Raw genomic sequence first — 21,226 nt, 5'->3', positions numbered from 1 at the left:
GCAGTTCTCGAATTGTGATAAAAAAAAATCATTGATCAGAGAAATGCATCGTGATATAAGCGTTTAAAAACGACCGTTTAAAAAATAAAAAAACAAACGAATAATTTACTGCATAAAAATATATTGAAACAAAAATTTTTTGGAGGATACGGAAAAAAGCATATGAAAATTATAAGATTTAACGAGATAACTATTTTAATTATACGTATACGACTCTTTAAATCCATTTTTATATAAAAATTAGAAACTGTCATATCAATTTCTTTTTAATAATATAGAGAAATTTTTATTTTCACTTCCCATTGTCATATCACGATTAACAATCCAAACTACTTCTTCAAGAACAAATCATAAAAATATTGGAATTTTATATATCATTTTAGCTTTATGATCAGGAATATTAGGATCATCTATAAGATTTATTATTCGAATAGAATTAAGTTCTCCAGGATCATGAATTAGTAATGATCAAGTTTATAATACAATTGTAACAAATCATGCATTCTTAATAATTTTTTTTATAGTTATACCATTTTTAATTGGTGAATTTGGAAATTGATTAATTCCATTAATATTAGGATCTCCAGATTTATAGCATTCCCACGAATAAATAATATTAGATTTTGATTACTCCCTCCTTCACTATTAATATTATTATTAATTATCTCAACAATAAAAATTATTCTAATCTATAATCAAAAGTTATTTCAGCTTTTCTTTTTTTACACAACTTAAATACGTGACAAAGATTACAAAAATATAAAAATCAAAAATCTCATCTCTGATCACTCTCATCCCTTTCAAGTTTCAAACTTACCCAATGACAATTTTCTAATCTTTGCAGACCTGTCGTACGAATAGAAAAAGAAAAAAAAAAAATTACTACAAACGTTCATTTCTATCTTATCGTCGCGTTCGTGACAGGGAACCGGAATTAAAATCAGGGAACAAACGAAGAGTGATTCACGCCATGTGCGGGGGTAAAGCGAAAAACTGTGGCAACAGGATGGAGGGGAAGAATTTCCGTTGCACCTTCGAGAACTGTTGCGGCAAGTGCGAGTCGTACGTCATGGAGATGCAAAACAACGATTGCAACTCGTGCAACTCGTGCAACGACTGCAACTCGACGTGGCAAAACAACGAGGAGGACTGTTGCTGCCCCCGCGAGATGGAGGTGGTCGAGGACTACCAAAACCCGAGTAAACAATGCCTGCAACACGTCCATTTCGGAAGCTGCCCGAAAGCGCAGAATTGCGCCAGATCGGACCACTCCACGTGCTCGTTCTGCTCGAGGAAGTGCACGCCGTCCAAGGCGAGTCTGTTCGTCGAGATCGGGGAGAGCGTGGGGAACGTGTGCAACCTAAACTCCGCCCAGGCGTTCCACTGCGACTCCATGGAATTGATCGACGATTGCATGAGGAGCGAGCATTGCTCCGTGAAGAGGAACAAGTCGGATTGTTTCAGGAGCAAGCACAAGTTTAAGAAGAGCGAGCAAGCCAAGTTCAATCCTAATTGCCAGGGTAGGCCTGGCGCCATGGAGCGCAGCTACTCGGACGGTATGCCGCGTATGAATCTGTACGTCGACAATTGCACGGTCGAAACCCAGGAAGGCTGGACCGAGATGAGGAACACACGCTCCATCACCTTCGAGGAGATGCCTGTGCGCAAGTGAGTCGGATCATCGATTTTCTTAAACAAAAATTTATTATTATTATTATTCTCTTTTCCCTTTTTTTTTTATGGTATAATTTGTTAATTTTCAAAGTGTTTATTCCTTTTATTTTTAATGTATTTAATAAGATGTAGGAAAATATTATTATCTCGTGAGAATAATTCGTTGATATTTCGTTAAGGGTTTACTTAATGCTCTTAAGTACAGAATTATCTGAAAATATTCCAATACTATTTATATTTATCGTTTGCTTTTGAAAGAATACGATAAATAAAATTATTATTAAAATTCGTGCACGATATCGATGTATATATATATGTATATATAATAAGTAACATGATGTAAAAAAAAGAGGTATCGTGAATATCTGTAAAAAGAAAAAAATTGAATAATCTATAATCTAATAACGCGAAAATTTTCGTGAAAAATTGACGTTGGCAAACGCTTGTCTCTCCTTCGAAACTTATTTGAAATGTTAGATTAATAAAAAAAAAAAAAAAATAATTAAAACAAATAACGTTACGAAAAACTTTGTAGAATATCGACAGGAAGCGATCCGTACTTGAGGAAGCAGGAGCAATGTAGCAAGCATTGCGAGCACAGAGAGCATAGTTCGTTAACGGGGGACTCACGAAAGGGAAAGATTTGGACGCATCTGCACGACACGTACAAGTCTTTTGTGAATAAGGCGACGACGGGTATCGGTCAGATCGTAAAACAAACTTCCAACAAATTCAAACGATCGAAGACATTGCCGAAGGATAATCATTTGTGCAGTAAATGCGCGAGCAATATTATATACATGGACCAATTCAGTCAGTCGGAAAAATGCAATAAATGCGCGTACGATTGTTGGCAAGACATAGATATAGGCCAGGATTCGAACAAGTGCGACCATTGCTGTAGAAACATGTGTTGCGATGGACTTCCCGATTGTCAAACGCCCATGTGCCAAAGTACGTTTCCATTTTAATAATCAAAGATAATTGAAAAATATGTTTATTAGGGGTACCCATAAGCGAATAAGAAAATTGAACCGGTTTCAAACCGGTTTTCTGCGTATTATCTTCATTTATCCACGATTTCTTTCGCCATGCGTGTATATGCATATTTCTTTGTATTCCTTTTTTTCACTAAAAAACGTATGCGTAGGTACGAGGAAAAGTATGGAGATGAGATTGAATTTATTTATTTTCAAAGTTTTTATTTTCCTCGATCTTTTGAAGCATCCTTTCTTAGATATCGTAAATTTTCTTTGTTGAATTCGATCGATGATATGCGTTCTTCCGAGTATTTGTAGCCCACCATTTTGTTTTGAAATGAGAGAAAATTTTTTCTTTTTCTTTTTTTTCTTTTTTTTTTTTTTTTGTTGGAAACACAGGTAAGAATAATAATAATAAGTTAATAATAATAATAATAATAATAATAATAATAATAAACGGATAATGAGAAGATCGAAAAGAAAAAGGACAATTGACAATTTATGGGTACCCTTAATATTTTGCAACACCCTCACACTGCACGTGCAAGAATATTCCGTGACGGTTTTTCTGTTAATCCTGTTTATTTTTAAATATTTTACACATGAATTGTTGTGAAACACCTCGCAGTTTCCTTAGTTTTGGAAAATTTTTTTTTTAGGATACACGTAAAGAAAGGAATTTGTAACCACTCGTTGCAGTTCCAAGAGAAAGGAAGGAATCACATGGAATCGCCCAGGGTTGCAGTGTGGGGGTTTAATTAACGCCTAAAATGCGGTGAAATATATAACAAATATATATATAAATATATATAGATATATATATATATGCATATACATCAAAATATTTTGTAACTATGACATGAAATAAATACTTTCCTTTCCAACCTATATTTTAAATATCTCATATCTTTTCAATATTGCCCTCGTGGCAATATCGTCGATCGTAACATCGTCCAATTAACTAAATTAATTAAATAGGATTCCCCCTATAATAATTTCGTGAACAGAATCGTCGACAGAACGAATCATTAATCGTTCGAGATATAAAGATCGAGACTTGTTTTCCAGATAATTATTCCAAGCCTGAATGCGACACGCGGGAACAGATACAGGCCAACACGGATAATTACCTGTGCGGAGGGATACGAGAGAATTTCTACGCTTGCAACAACGACCCACTTCCCGAACAACTGTTGGGCCTGCTCAAATGCAACCGATCCCGCACGAAGGGGGGCGGGGATTCGTTCAATCAGAGGAAGAAGCAAACGAACTCCACCCCGAGATCGTCCAACAACCGTGGCAACGCCGTCCAGAAAAATCCAACGAAACAGATCGTGGTCAGGAGGTCGAACCCGCCCCAGACGAATCCGCCCCAGACGAATCCGCCCCAGGCGAACGCGCCCCAGGCGGTCAGCAGGCCTATCACCCGCGTGGACGTGAGCGTGCAAACGAGTTTCGTCGACACCACGATCGACCCCCTCGAACCCTACACCACCATCTACCCACCCTCGTTGGAAACCACGTATCACAGGATAACGATAAGCCCGGACCAAACTGGAATATCTATCACGAGCGCGGTGGACAAGACCCAAGAGATAGAGTCGATCGAGGAGATATCGGACGAGTACGAGAGGCCCCCGTTCCCGAGGAGGCCGATCGAGATGGCTTCGATCGAGGAGGTCGAGGACGTCGACGAGTCCACCATTTACCGCCCGTTACCGGATCCAAGGAGGAGGATGATGCCGCCCGAGATAGACCTTGTCGACGAAACGACCATGTATCGCCCCTTGCCCAGGGAGGAGCCGGTTACCCCCCCCGAGCCGAGGCCGGTGAGGAGAAGAGTGGTGCCGAGCCCTCCGAGCCTGCCCAGCCCCGAGCGGGAAGAGTGGGCGCCGAGATACGTGTCTACGCCTGTGCGCGCTCCCCCACCCCCCCGCAGAATAGTGCCGAGCCCCCCCACGGAATGGACGCCGCCTAGATACCCACCGCGCACGCCGCCCAGGCCCGTCAGGCCCCCGGACGTGAGAACCCCACCGCCGCCTCCGAGGAAGCCCGCGGTAAGGCCGGAGACGCCGAGGACCCCTCCGGAACCGACCCCCCCACCCCTACCGCCCTCCAGGGCCATTCAATGCGCCCTGGTGAAGGAGATACGAGTGATATGCACCCCGAGCCTGAGGGACGTGTCTGGTAGGATAGGGGACGTGTGCGCCTGCCCCTCGAAAGAGACGGTGGCCCCCCCAGCTTTGCCCAAGGTTGTCAGGAAAGAGCCTGCCCCCCCGCCCAAACCTGAAACCGCTCCACCGGCCGAGGTAACCCCGGAGGTAGCGCCCGCTGCCGAGGAGACGCCGGAAGTAGCGACGCCCGAGGAGGAGGCCGCGCCTGCCGTCGAGGAGGCGCCCGAGGCTGCGGCCGAGGTGACGCCGGAGGCGCCTGCGGCCGAGGAGACGCCCGAGGCGAGAACAGGGGAGGAATCGCCGGGCGAGGAAAAGGAGGCGGGGGCCGAGGGAGGCGAGGAAAGGGCGGAGGGGGAGGAGAGCCGCGTGGACACGGGCGATGAGAGCCCTATAACAACGGATGTGCCGGAGGAAGTGGCCACGGCCACGACGGAGGAGGATTTGATTGAGACGAGCGACGTGGGGGACGAGGAGAAGAAAGAAGAGGGGAGGTCGAAGAGGACACCCGTCGAGAAAAGGGAAGGGGTTACACCGAGCCCGAGGAAGGAAGCCGAGGCCAAGTTTCGCTCGCCCGAGCAGGTTATGGCGGAGCAGGCGGAGGTTTCACCGATGGAGACGTCGAGGCTGCCGAGGATCCAGGTGCAAACGAAAATACCGCTTGAATACACGAGAGATTTGGAGGGAGCCACGACTCACGTGAACGTGCAGATGCAAACGTCGAACACGATCCTCACCCAAATTTTGTCCGAGTTTCAAACGGGCACCCAAAAGCGGCAGGTTATGATGAGCATCAAGTTGCACTCGGACATAGACGAGGACGAGGACGAGGATGAATTCGAGTTCGAAGTAAGGGGAAATGGTTTACCGATCGAATTATTTTATTATTATTACAATCACCGTTCCCCTGCTGTTCCATATCCCTTCGAGCGATTGTGAATGAAACTGTGAATTAATTCACAGTTTTTTTTTTTAATTCATCGAGAAATGAAAAGAAATGGATAAAAGCGTTGGTTTGACGAAATCGAATATTCCAGGAGCTGCCCGTTCGAAGACGGCTGTTCATAGATGACGACGACGATGACGATGAAGATTTTGAACAGATAAGAGAGATGGAGCATCGACCAGTGAGGCAACCGTATCCTCATCCATCGGAAAGGACTTATACACCTCGACACGATATTTCCACGAACACGAGTAAGGGAAAGCTATGTCTAAAGAAATGTATTTGCCTCGTTTTGCGTTACGGTAGTTCTTTCATTCTTCTCTCCTTCGTGAAGCAAGAGTATCCTCCCCAGATCGAGAGAATCGATCTTTTCGTAATACCATGTTCGTCCAGCGAGCTCTCTGTCACGATAGCTCTATATGAGAGTGGAATCATGTGTTTCATGTGTTTATTCCATTGATTATACGTGTAAATGGCAGGGTAGTTTGCTTATGGTGGAAGGGTTGGTTAAGGGTTGTGCAACTTTTAGAGGGGAATATAGTAGAGGGTTAATGGAGAGGGGAAGATGTTCGATAGATAGCATTATTGGAGAAAATTTTTCATTCTCTGAAGAGAATACACGTTTTGTAAAATAAATGGAAACGAGAATCCCGAAAAATTGCTTGATTAAAGATTCCTTTTTATTTTTTTGTGACATTGAATAAATGTATCAAAATTTGGTGAATTATTGGACAATGTTATCGGTATTTTTTCATTTTTTTTTCAAGGGAGAAAGATTGCAAGTTGTCGTTGTCGTAGAAAGAAGTCATATGTCGAGGAAGTATTTTGTAATACTTGAAAATTTTCGAACGCTAGAATTTTAATAAAACTATTAAAAATTAATAATTGGGAATGATAATGAGTTTCTAATTTTCAGATACAAGTTATACATTCTGCAGACCTTGCGGAAAATGGAAGTGATGGCTTTGATAATGGTAAGAAATGTGTATCCATTAAATTTTAATTTTAACATAAAGACAATATATATTTTCTATCATAATATCGTTCGCTTAATTTTTTTTAATTTTTTTTTTTCCATAAATTATAAATATTATCCTCTCATTATTCATTTTCACAAAGATCATTTACGATTCATCCCAATTACGCACAATCGTATATATGATTATACAATTATTTAATGGAAAAAGCTGTAACAATGTCCTATATTCACTGCATAAAAACGAAACAATATTCCATATGAAACATATTTCAGTTCGTTATTGATAAATGACATGAACACCCATAACCTGTAAACACAATGTAACACATTTCGAAATTAAAAGTGCGACCCGATCATTTCCGCTCAACATTCTCACCGTATCACGTTACACGAACAAGAGAGAAAAGACACCGTTACCGAAACGAACACGAATAATCATAAAATGGTTACTTAACCAAACATGCATCCCAATGAATACTTCATTCTCTCAAAGAAACATTTCTATTCATGAAAAACAACTTACTGTGCTTATAATTTTCACTCCAACTCTTCCTATCCTCCAGCGATACCTGTAAACAGTTATTACAATTAAAGAGGATAAGAGCTTGGTAACGAAGCCGCGATGGAATTGCACGTTAACCCCTTCGAGAATCCGACAACCGTTATATCCCTGAAGAAGGCAGGCAAGATTCCAATCTTGATAAACTCGGATAAGGATGATTGCTCGGAAACGTATTGCGTGATAACGGTGCCCGACAACAAAAATGCCTTGATCCAGTCAATCGTGAAAACGGACAACGTGCACATAACCACGGAGATATACTCGAAGACGAAACTGCCCTCGATCTTCGCCCAGTGCAAATTGCCTAAACCGCAGCCAGAGTCTCTCGACGACGAATGCGTGATACTTCACGCGGCCAGATCGAAGGCCGTCAATATACCGAGCGATTCCGAGCTGGTCAACAACTCTGGCTGCGACGACGATGGGAAACAATTTCGAAAGATCGCTTGTATCGCGCCCCAGATATATAAAATCATGTGCAAAAATTCCTGCCCCAACTTGATACTGACACAATTTTCCCAATCCTCGCAAACCGTGAGAAGGATCAGGTCGATGAATGACAAATTGGACGACTCGGACAACGAAATACCAGTAAAAAAATCGGAATCGCAAATCTCGATACGCGAGGTATTGGCGAGGAACGAGGTGTTGGCGAGGAATAAGGTATTGGCGAGGAACGAGGTGACGCCGAGGAACGAGGTAGTGGCGAAGAACGAAGTGGTGGCGAGGAATGAGGTAACGCCGAGGAACGACGTGTTGGCGAGGAACGAGGTGTTGGCGAGGAACGAGGTGTTGGCGAGGAACGACGTAGTGGGGAGGAACGAGGTGCCGCCGAAAAACGAAATATCGCCGAGAAATGAAGTGCCGCCGAGAAATGAAGTGCCGCCGAGAAATGAAGTATCGGTGAGGAACGACGTCGCGCATAGGAACGAAATACCTTTGAAGAACGATGTATCGCCGAAAAGTGAATTGGTTACGAAAAATGAGATAGTGGCGAAAAACGAGATATTGTTGAACGATAAAATGTTGATAAACGACGAAACGCTTATAAGGAAGAACACGACTGTAAAGTTGGTGAACGGTAACGATACAGCGCCAATGATAATCACGAACGACGAGGAAGCAAAATTGATCGAGATAGATGATCGTGAGATAGAGGAATATCCGGATAAGATAGAAGAGGAGAAGGTAGAGGAGAGGGTGGAGAGCACGCAGACCGAGCCCATCTCGACCAAAGACATAGCCATCGACTCGAGGGAGATGAGGAACGAAATAGAGAGATACGTAACGAAGTACAAACAATATAAGGATATATTCGAGATGGGTACGATAACGGGGCATTCGTTAATGTGGCTGGAGAAACCTAGGAGACCTCCCAAGGAATGCAGATTGCTTTGCCCCCAACCGAGCAGATACATCTGCTCGGGGATAAGCGATATGACTCTCTCTTGCGAGGTGTGCGATCAACGGAATCGTTGCTATCGCAACGATTTGGAACAATTTGCAAGAGCCGGGAACGAATATTGGTCGACTAGCGCTTACTCGTTTCAATTCGAGCATTACCTGCGGAGCTGCTGCTATCGTAACAATATATACAATTATTACAATAAAGCGATCAACTGCTATCGGTCTTACAACAATATACACTGCTGTGCCAGGACGAATCATTTATCCAATTATTGTTACTCCTACAACTCTTGGGGATACTCTTGACGTATATATGATACTTTCAGATTAAATCGTTGTAATATTTTGGTATTAAAGCTAATCTTAAACTTACGATGTCAAGGCCTTCTGTTGTACATAACAGTTGTTTCGAAATATATTAAAGAAATGTGACATTAAATAAAGGAATTATTCATTTTAAATAAAGGAAAGTATAAATATGCAAAGTGGTTTTTGCTCTAAATTGTTTCTTTCCTCTTTTCTTCTTTTTTTTTTTTTTTTTTTATATATTTTTCTTATCATTTTTATAGTTTAGTAAAAGTCAACTATATGTATATCGCAAGATTCGAAAGATCTCGAATAATAAATTATTATTCTATAGATTTATTTTAAAAAAAAAAAAATTAAGGATAAATCATTCGTGGAAAAAAGAAATAAATTTGTAACTTTTAATAACGATTGTTCGTTACAGATAGAAAAAGTAATTACAATAGTAATCAAACGACGGTTAATAAATATGTCACTTGTTAATATTTTTATTTACAATAGTCGTCTACTTTCATGGTTAAAAATTCTTGTGTGCAAAAAATGCGCGTAATTTTTGCGTGACACGAGCCTCTTTTTCAAAATTTCACAAGATAAAACGATAAAACGAGAGGAACGATAAAACGATCTAAACTAGATCTGTTTTAAATTATTCGGTAACTGTTATAATACATGTAAATGTAAAATTAAAGAAAACCATAACGAATGTATAATTTCAAGGATCTCGTTATAACGATATAAAATGATTTTACAATCCGAATTACCTTTTTATTTTGTATTCTTGATTGTGCAGAGGAAAAGATGGTATTTCGATCCCTTGTTGGTAAGTTGGCTCTCGTAATTTTCATATTTATAACAAAGACATCTAATTGCAAACGTAGTGTAACGTAGTTCCTCTATTAATTATTTAAAGAAAAAAAATAGAAAATAATTAATACTCGTAACGAATATAAATAATTTAACCTTACAAAATAAAGAGCAAGAATTTCTTTTAACTTTAATTTACAAGTAAATTCACTTACTGTTACAATTTTATAAATCATTTAATCGTATATATTTTTTAATTGATTATCGATATTTACTTGATATTTTTCAATTAAAAAAAATATACTGACCCCCATAATAAAATAACCTCGTACAAAAACGTTATCAAAAATAAATAAAGAATACGAATAATCGAAACATATTTTCTGATTATTTCAAACACAGAAATTATTCGATATATCTCGTGGTCGTATTAAAATATAAATTAAATCTCTAATTTACGACTGTGTAAATCACAATATACGATTCTTGTTTCTTCGTAAATAATAAAAATTTAAAAATTATTTCCTAATTAATAATAATTTTTATTAAAATATTTTCACAAAATATTAAATTCAACTCGATCGTTTCCATTTTCATCCTTAATTTTTCCATAACCTCTCAAACTGATTTACCCAAATCCTATCCTAGGTAAAAATTTCGAACAATTTAAATTACTTGAGGAATCGGATCTTGGATCGGGCCCTCTTCTTCTTTTAATAATCCTCGAAATCGAGTGGACGGAAGGGGGACTGGGGGCTTAAAAGTTGGCCGAGCAAATTTCTACGCCGCGGGCGGCGTATCGTCATAAGTGGCCCCCGTTGGTCAGCCTCAACCTTGCTCGACCTGTGTCGAGAGAAAGAGAGTGGAAGTTTGTCGCGAAGTTAGCCGTCGCCGGCCAAGCAGAGGCTCGAGTTGGAGCATCCCCCCTCGAGCTAGAAACCTGCGTGCGACGTGTAATTATTGTGGTGGGTGGCTCGTTGTCATGTCGTAATAAAAAAAATTCTAGGGAAATACAATTATCGTGTCCCAAACCGTTGCCAAGCCTTAGCAAGGCCTAAACGTTGCTGTTGCATATGCATGGAATTTAGAAAATTGATAAAGGAAATCGTGAAAACTTGTAGGAAGAGTGACGTTCGAAAGGAAAAAAAAGAAAAGGAGAAAAGGATGCGCGTGTATTTGTTCGAGCAACCCCTGTTAAACGAGTAATTATAATTACAGAGGATAAGTTTAATGTGTGGTCTATTATTGTATTATGTTTGTAGATATGATACAAACTTTAAATATATAAACTTTTGTTGTACATTTTGTTCACTTGAATATGGAAAATGGATAATAAATCTTTAAATTCGAATTTGAATTGAAAGGTATATCGTTACAAAAGTAGATGAATTTTGTTGTAAGGATTATTATTTTTCTAGAAACTTTTTCAATGTTGAATAATATCCGCATTGACACCGCATTTTCGCGAGATTTATAAGAAAATTTACTTTTTTTTATCGATCCACTTTGAGATCAGCCTTGAAAAAGTACAACTTATAACTCCAATAACGCAAAAATTTTAACTCTCCTTTTGAATTTTTTCTCGGCTTACGAAATATTAATTAGAAACAAATTAATATCGAGTGATTCGATTATTTGACAAATATTTACAGATACGAAAGGGAGAAATAATCGCGCAAAGAAATCTCTCCTTCTACCTTCAGCCGTATATCATCTCAGCTCATACATGAATCCAACGGACGGTACGAATTTGAGCAAAGTTCCAAACAGCAAGTGTTCGCCCGTGGCTCGTAAAATATAAAATCGCTCGGATATTTCGCGACAACGGGTCTTAAGAGAACATTTCGCTATCGTAAATGGCTTTCGCCGGTCAGTTATCCACGGAAAACTTCCATCACGGGTTTACCACGAGCTTCTTCTTCTTCTTCTTCTTCTTCTTCTTCTATCCTCTCTTCAGTTGCAGGGAAAACCTTGTACAAAATGCGCCATCGAGAAATATCCGTACACACGCGTCACAATTTCTTCCCTTTTCTCTCTCTCTCTCTTTTTCCTTTTTATTTATTTTTTCTTTTTTTTTCCAAAACGGCACATGAACAACGTACGATACCTGTGTATCCGGGAGAAATTTGAGGGGGAGGGGAAGGGGACAAAAAAATGTCACGAAGCTGTAATAAAAACGACGGCTTTCAAGGAAACTCGAGAACTCTTCGAGAGTTCCTTCCTCCCCTCCTCCCCCTTGGCTAAAATCTCTGGTGGTTGTTGTCAAGAATATTTCGTGGCCGAGGAGACATCCCCCTTACGAGCGAGCTTAAGGGAAGATCGTGATACCTTAAGTGGCTTTAATGGTCAGTGTCCATTGAGACGAAAATTTCGCGGAACTTTGGTCCCCAAGTTTGCCAGGGAAGCCAGGGCGCAAGACACGGAGGCCTGGTGGCTCCCGGTTACAGGCCTGAGTGCCAAGTATCGCCCAGGACACGTGAGTAATCCTGAAGAACACGTTTCCCTGATGCAACCTCGTCATCAGTTTTAGATGCCACTCCGCCTCTGTTCTCTGGCTGCCAAGTTGGGAACCCGCAGGGACGAGATGCGATTTGCAAAGTTGAGGAAGCGGATGGTTGTTTGTGAAAATTTGTTGTTGGATACAGAAGTGGAAGATCGTTATTTTATATTTGGGGAAAATTGTTGGATTATTAATTGTATTGTGATGTATATTTGGAATAGAATTATTACTCGATAATTCAATCGATCGAGTTATTTTACATCTGTGATTGAAAAATGATTGCCTTATGAATATCAGAAAGTAGTGGATTTATCAAGCTTTCCTATTCTCGATCTTGAGAACGATGAGAAAATAAGTGTAAACTTTCTTCTTAGTTTTATTTCGATTACTAGATTACTAGATGACGTAAAGTAAATTAAGAAAAATAGATCCATCAAATTTTCCCTTTTGTAAATCTTAGTTCGAAATGAAAATATTAAATGTAATTTTAACATCATAATTATGTACAGATAATATTATTACCGTGAATCATCGAAATTAAAATAATCGCGTTCGAGAAAAAGATTGTACAATATAAATATATAAATTGTACAAATTAATCATTCTCGATCCCACGAAATCGAATTACATTATCAAAATATAAATCTTCGGGGAGCAATAAACCGCTATCTCGCGGATTTATCGAGATAATAATTATAGAACGATTTGGAACGAAAATTTCCAAGTTAATAAACAAGGAGGAGGAGGAGGAGGGGGGGAGGGGAGGGGAACTCGTTAACAATTCGTTAAAATAAAGTGAAACTTGGACGGTGTTTAAATATTACACGATACGCCGGGGTGTTTGGTTTGAAAGCAACGAGAACCGAACAATCTCTTGGTTCAATATTTAATATCACAACGAAACCAAACTAATTTCCCCCGTTTAATTAGTATTGATCCGAAGTGACTGTGACGCGCAACGCTTCTATAAATCCTTTTTTTCAACCCCCTCCTCCCCTCCCTCCGAGTGCATAACCCCTAAATTATCGTCTAACCTTAAAATCATTTCGAGAACACTTTTTTTCTTTGTCTTTTCTTTCTCTTTTCTTTTTTCGAACGCTCTCCTCCCCAAACTTTATCAACTAATCACCATGAGATTCTTAAATTACCTGAACAATACACCTTATCGTCCTCGAAGGATCCTGTGCGTGTCCAAGTTGACCTCGTTGGAGTACCTGCGATCCCAGAATCCCGATCTGAACGTGGATCAAATATTGTCGAAGATGAAGGGAGAGGGCCAGAATCCGGATGATATCCTCGCCGAGCATCAACGACAGATTGCTTGCGAGCAAAATCTGATATCGGTCCTCAACAAGCTCGACATCAGTTTTCGTATCACGAAAAGGTATCGGCAAGAGTTATTACGTAATATACTTTAATGCCCGATGAAACAGCTGCGCTTGTGCAGAAACAAACGTACGAAGAGAGAAAAGAGGAGGGATATATATATATATATATATAAATGGAACGTATCTCTCAGAAATATTTCCTCCCTTTCTTACACGTTCTCCCTCTTTTTATTTTATATCTTCTTTTCGGTGAAATTAATTTCGGATGTTAATTAAGGATAACCAAGTTTAAGTAGATTTGTTATCTACTATCTCTCTGTAAAATAACAATGATAATTAAAAAGGGATGTAATTGGGAAAATATTCACGTTTCTTCTCTCTCTCTCTCTCTCTTTTATAAGATATCTCGTGTTTGGTAAAATTAATTCGGTAATTAACGCGTTATTAACTGCTTGAACTCTGTGACAATTAATTAAGTCTAAAAATTAGAAAAGAAAGTAAAAGTAAATATATATATATATATTATTTTTTAAGATAAAATTTTAATCTTTACTCGTTTTAATAAACAATATATTTTGTTAAAATATTCGAATTCGAGATATTATTCTCAATTAATTAAATAAATTTCTAGAAGTATATAGTATAAAGACAAGTCCTGCATATCGACTATAACAAACGATTCTTCTTTAAATTCACAAAGCAAAACTTCTTTATTTTAATATTCACCGTATCTTTTATCGAACAGAATGGGAATCGCGTCGAGATTCATGAATTGGGCAGACTTGGTGATCACGATAGGCGGGGACGGCATGTTCCTTCTAGCCTCGAAATTAATTACGAACAACAGGAAGCCTGTATGCGGGATCAATCCAAATATCTCGAAGGAGAACACTTTCACGGTCCCTTCGAAGTACGTGGCCGATATCGAGCGCATATTCGAGAAACTGTACAGAGGAGACTACGATACATTGATGAGGAGTCGTATAAAAACGATAATGGTCGGGGAGGGACTTTTTAGACGACCCTTTCATATACACGAGAAGAGCCGCGAGTTCGGGGAGAGAAGACACAAGTAGGTTACTTGCAGGGGAAGAGAAAAAACTTATTCCCACCGATCTAAGTTTGTCCTATCCCTTGATCAAAAATCAATATGCGCATTTTTTATTATTCTTTAAGGGTAGAGAAATTTCCCTTATCAACGTTCACCCTTTTTTCGTGCATCCTATTTCCTTGAGACAATTTCAAAGATTGAATTCGTCCAATTGAATTGATATAATATATTAAAATCATAGATCTATTTCGACGAACAATTATAAAGAAGTTCCATATTAATCCACGTATCGTTTCGTCCAAATCAAACGTTAAAACAAAAAAAGAAAAAGAACGGATACTTGTTTCTCTCCTCCAACGATAAAATTATAATTTCATGATATTATTAGCGAGAGAGAGAGAGGGGGGGAGAATTTAATATATTTTCTTATTTTCATTGACTCAGCTCACATTTCGAGTTTCCACTTCCGGTTCCATTTCAAAGATTAAACTTTACGTTGCTTCAGCGGTTCTCCAAGACTTTAAATTACAACGGTAAAAACGATAAAATTCCCCGGGCAAAGTATCTTCCCTCCCTTTCTATCCAGGGACGAATCGCATAACGGGGCAATCTATTCTCTTAAGTTTTAAGCAAGGTGTACGTATCGCCGATTCTGAATTTTCATAAAGGCCGTAATGCGTCTTCATTTCACGGCCCGGTCCTCTCTCCTACGAGTAGTTTCGAGTTATAACCTCTTGCACGCCCGGAACTTTGGCAGTTATAACTTGTAAATTACAATAACCGTGTAGTTACGACTCGTGCAAAGAAGTCTTAACTTTTTAATTATATATTAAGGAAATTTTATGAGAAACCGTAATTTATATATATATATATGTATGAATATAAAAGAAAAGAAAAAAAGGAGGGAAGGAGAATTGGATTTCTTTTTGTTTGGAGAATGAAAATGGGGGGAGAAGAGGGGCGAGTTGTATATCAGTTTTATTTTGTTATACTATTGACATTTTAATAATTTTAATAATTAATAATTATTGCCTGTTTAATAATTTTTTTAAATCTTGGAGGAATGGTAATTTACAGAAGAAGAGAAACAAGTATATTTCTTAATTGATATAAACAAATTGTTCAAAGAATGTGGAAATTTTAAATTGAGTAGTATAAAAAGAAATCGTAATTTATTAAAAATTAAAAGAAAAAGGAAGAAGTTAATTATTTTTTTGTTTGTTTAAGTTTAAAATTATGATCAAGTTTTGATATAATATAACTGTTACATATTAATAAAAATTTGACAATTGAAGTAAAGTTTATAAATTACACTCTATAGAAAAATCACCATTATATGAAAAGAAAAAGAAAAGGACCAAGTGGCTTGGTTTTTATTTAAATAATTTATAGAAAGAAAAACAATTTTCCATTCAATCATACTTTCCATTGTGATTTTGATATCGTTATCGTATATATTTGATAATTGAATTTATCTATTATAACATAAAACATAAATTACAATATACAGATAATTTACGAGGAACCATGATTTATATGAAAAACAAATTTATCAAAGAAAAATTGTTACTATAACTGTGATTAATGTGTATGCCAAAACATAGTTATCGATTGGCCAAAAAAATCTTCTAGTTTTATTCTATAGCCTAACTTGTACAAATATACATATAATATCCAATACTTGGTTTGAATATTGATTACTCGTGCGTTATCTTAATCGAATTATTTCCGGTCAAAGCTTTTATTTGATTATCATCCATTATGTATTTAATCTAACAGAACATTGGTCATTGATAGAAAATTTTACGAAATTATTAGCGAATAAATATTAACAATAATTTATTATGGAATTTTCATTATATGCATATATATTTTTTTCAATTTTCACAACGTTTTTTTTCACTACTTTCATTCTTCCTTTTATTTTTACATCTTTAATAATATAATACCTTTTCTTTTATAAGACATGTTAAAATAATAAGTTTAAAATTATTTGTTTAAAGAAAGATTTCATTAAAATAAAAATGACATTAATCTCATTCACTTACAAAAAACGAGAAAACTTATCGACCTATCTCAAAATACGTACAATATCCTCTGTGATATTGATAATCAACGTTATTATTATTATCAATTAATATTATCATCAATTATCAATTATTCGTTTTACACAGGTCAAACCATTTATATCGATATTAATATAATTATATCAATTGGTGCAATTTCGTTACTCTTTTGTTGTTCCTCGTTACCTTCCATTCCTCCTTCGTTCCCTTTTCCTCCTTCATTCTTCCTCGTTAATGTCATTAAAATTAAATACTCATTTCTCTCGAGCACAGTTGCTTCGCGTATTCTTATTCCTTGAACGAAACTCCTTCTCCTCGCCACCTTCGTTTCCACGGTGAATGGAAGAAAGAGAGAGAAAAAAAGAAAAAAGAAACGAATGTAAAACATCTCGAACCATTGATCAATCTCATTAATTGCTTTAATTAAAGTTAATTGAATTCTCAGAGTTCTTACACGATCGATACAAAGGAAAATAGAGGACTCCCTTCAACCCCGTGAGAGGACCTTACCTTGGCTGGCGTTAAACGAAGTTAGTTTTCATGATAAATTTAAAAAGAAAATATGTACAGTATATATAAATATTGAAAATTTTTTTCGATCAATTTAGGTGTTTATAGGGGAATTTTTGGCAGCAAGGCCGATTACATTATTCCTTGATATCGAGGAACAAAAATCGTACAAAATTCGATGTTCAGGTATGTAAATATAGAATTAAATAATTTTCCTGAATAAAAAGTAATATTATAAATTATGAATTATTTATTGAACTTTTGATTTTTATATATTTTTTTCTTTTTGCGTTTTTTTTTAGTTGATTTTTGTCAAAAATTTTGGAGAATAGAATATTTGTTAAAAAAGATAAAAAATAAAAATTGAAGCGGGATAAATGATAAAAGATGTAAATATAAGAAAGCAAGCTACGATCTCTATATAATTGTTTCATTTTTTTAACGATAAGAGGAAAATTAATAGAAAAAAGAAAATAATATTTAGAATATTTAAAAGTTTAGTTTTATGAAGTAATATATATACAAATATAACTTTTTTGAACGATTTCATTAATGCATCTTTCTACTCGAATTTTCTTCTACTTCTAATTATTTTTACTTTTTAAGTAATTGAAAATTTTAACATCTAATTCCATTCGAATTCCTCCTCGTTTAGGTATGTGCATTTGCACGGGTACGGGTTCCCGATTTTGGTATAAAACTATAAACATACAGTCGGCTGAAACTGTTGAAAAAATCGTGGAAATTGCAACCGGCCAAAAGCTAAGCCGCCACGAAATTTACAAAATATTGAAGAAATATCATCGGGCTCTCATCTATTCTGAAGGTAATGCAATATCGAATCGTTAATAATTATCGTAATAAGATGATAAGATGAAAATCAAATTTTGTTGATTTATCAAAATGCTCAATTTAAGCAACATGTATATGAAATATATATGTTCAAATAGGATTTTTTTATATCGTAAAAAATATCGCACAATAGAATTTTAACAATAAGATTTATCAATCAAATATATCCTTGATCATAATCCTTTTTCCGCACATAATGGAAATAATTGAATTTAATATACGAAATATTTACTAAACATTTAATTTCATTAAAATTAAAATATTTAATTAAACGAAATATCCTGTAGAGAAAGAAGAGTTATTTTAATGGAGTTTCTATAATTTGCAATGTTTTCATTTATTTCCATTTTAATTAACTCGAGAATCCAATTAAAAGTATTTATAAAATTGAATTATGGGGACATAAAACAATATTGCACGATATTTATAGAAATTTGAGAGTTGTATTTATTTTAGGGAAAATTTTGCGCCTTAATTCGAGAAAATGTAAGAAAAATTTAAGAGAGAAAATTCAATCGTTAAATTAAATATAAAAAAAATATATATATATATATATAGATAGATCGAGAAAAATAATTTCAACAATACTTTTCAGAGGATTTAAACATGACGTACATGATCCGCGAGATGCATCACAATTCACGTTGCGAGAGAAACAATTGCCCCAGCAAACAAAAGTGCAACAAGCTTTCCGTGAAGTCTTCTGGCTTTGATGCTGGCATCATGATAGACGGAAGCATCTCTATGCCTTTCAACGATGGAGTTGTCGCCACTTTCGAAATCAAACCTGAATATTCATTGAAAACTATCATTCTCACATGATTCAATTACCATACCCCTTAATTAATCGAACATAACGAAGTACTTGCAGAAAAGTTATTTAAAATTAAAGATTAAATATTTAAAATTGCGATAATCTTAAATCAATCAACGTTATTAATGAAATTTAAAAAAAAAAAGAATACCAAATATTAACTCAATTGATGCACTCTTTTAATCAAATTACAATTCTCGTATTTCTAAAAATTTATAAATCTACGATATTTTTATAACGATAATAAATTTTTTTACTCCATCTTCCATATTTTTATCTTTCACTTCATCTCGAACAAATTATATTAATCTACAATTCTTGTTTTCGTAAAGAGAAACGGAGCCAAAAGAAAAAAGAGACCTTTCTTTTTTTCTTTTTTTTTTTTTTTTACGATCTCCCGGTTCACCCGTTAATGCAGCCCGATTTCTTATTTATCTCTAATGACGGAGGCGTAGGGCAAGGTAACAAGTAATTGCGCGCATTTGTTCCGAAAATGAAGGAAGGTCTGAGGGCGAAAGATAGGAAGAGGCGGTTATTTCCACGGCAAAGGGCAACCTGCTCTTTTTCTTTTACAACAAGAGGGAGAGTGAAAATACCTTTCCAGCTCCGTTTTCCGTTTCCTTGGAAGGAAGGCAGCCACGTCCAGACTTCCATTAACCCCGTAATTTCGGTTTCGGCTGAACCGCAGACACCCCCCTTCGAAACCTTCGAGATCAAGTGTTCATACTTGGCGCTTGTGTGTACGAGTAAACATGCAGAGATACTTACACAATCCGCAAGATATACAAGGATGGTTTATTTGCCACCACTACTCGTCCAATATACGTGTTCTTCGATTTCGATATTTACCATTAAATTAATGATATTGGATTAAACCGTGAAATTTTCTCTTTTAGTTCGAATTCGTTCGTTTCTTTGACTATGAATTATGTTAAGTTAAAATTTGATCTCTTTGGAAAATAAACGTTTCTCTCTAGAAGAAGGAAAAAGTATTTGAAAAATTTCGAAGCTCGTTGAAAGATTAAAATTCCAAACAACAGAAATTACAAAATGGGAAAGGAAGACGTATAAGAAGGATGTATCTAAAGGAAATAAAAAGATACGTGGCTCTGTTCCAAACCCCAGTGTAATACAGTATACGTTTCAGTAATACAATTCTAAGGGCACAAAAGAAGATCTTAATAGTGATAAAAATAATTGAAGAGATTACAAAAGTATTAGAATAAAATCTAAATCACTTTCTTTTTTCGATATTTTAATTTAATTTCTTCAAATTTGTTGACAATAATTGTATTGCGTGTTTCATATTATTTATAATATCAAGTTAATAATAATTAAGGGAGATTAAAATAAAACTTAATAAATGAGTTCTTTCTCTGAAACTTCTCAAATTATATGTGAGACATAGAATACTGAAAAATAACCTACCACGGACATTTTCGGGATGGGCACGTAAAGCAAGCGTTGTAAAAGAGTGGAAAGGGTGTGTAAAAGTAGGCTTTTATGCGTATGCGGACAGAGTGTGCCAAGAACTTTACTGTTATTAAAATTGAACTCCAAAAAATTGCCATCCTGCAGAACTTGCGACGATAAATTCTTTGAGATATTAAAGTGCACACGTGCTCGTGCACAGGACGGATATTTCTCTGGTTGTTGGACTGATTGGATAATCCAATTAAAAATCTATTTTACACATACATCTAAACTATGGAAAATTGTGTACAACGATATTGAAAGGAATCAAGACATTTTTCTCAATTTCATATATCCAATTTGAAAACGCAAAATTACTCTTCATACACAATACTTGTACAATCCATGCTCGTTAGTTTTAAACTTAATTTGAATGATAAAGGATAATCTAAAAAAAAGATGAGAACCTGATCACAATTGGACACGAATATATTCATAGGATCTCATAATTTCACTTCTAGAAAAGCAAGCTTCGTACACAATACTTGTACAATCCATACTCGTTAATTTTAAGATTAATTTGAAAGATAATCTACGAAAAGATGAGAACCTGATCACAATTGGACACCAATATATATATATGTAGAATCTCATAATTTTAGATTAATTTGAATGATAAAGGATAATCTAAAAAAAAGATGAGAACCTGATCACAATTGGACACGAATATATTCATAGGATCTCATAATTTCACTTCTAGAAAAGCAAGCTTCATACACAATACTTGTACAATCCATACTCGTTAATTTTAAGATTAATTTGAAAGATAATCTACGAAAAGATGAGAACCTGATCACAATTGG

The 21,226-nt window shown here is 36.5% G+C and overlaps 1 protein-coding gene across 1 annotated transcript; it reads left to right on the top strand.

Annotated features, from left to right (window-relative positions):
* Positions 1 to 14,424: 14,424 nt before the first annotated feature.
* LOC122719182 (NAD kinase 2, mitochondrial-like) lies at positions 14,425 to 18,958 on the top strand. The gene is made up of 5 exons (XM_043944796.1): positions 14,425 to 14,729; positions 17,220 to 17,304; positions 17,383 to 17,470; positions 17,940 to 18,110; positions 18,732 to 18,958. The coding sequence occupies exons 1-5, from the start codon at positions 14,425 to 14,427 to the stop codon at positions 18,956 to 18,958; spliced, it is 876 nt and encodes a 291-aa protein (XP_043800731.1).
* The last annotated feature ends 2,268 nt before the right edge of the window (positions 18,959 to 21,226 follow it).

Source organism: Apis laboriosa, unplaced genomic scaffold, assembly GCF_014066325.1.
Source record: "Apis laboriosa isolate Shangri-la unplaced genomic scaffold, ASM1406632v1 scaffold70_cov154, whole genome shotgun sequence".
NCBI lineage: Eukaryota > Metazoa > Arthropoda > Insecta > Hymenoptera > Apidae > Apis > Apis laboriosa.
Note: the sequence above shows the minus strand (reverse complement) of the source record. Positions and strands in the feature narration are given on the sequence as shown.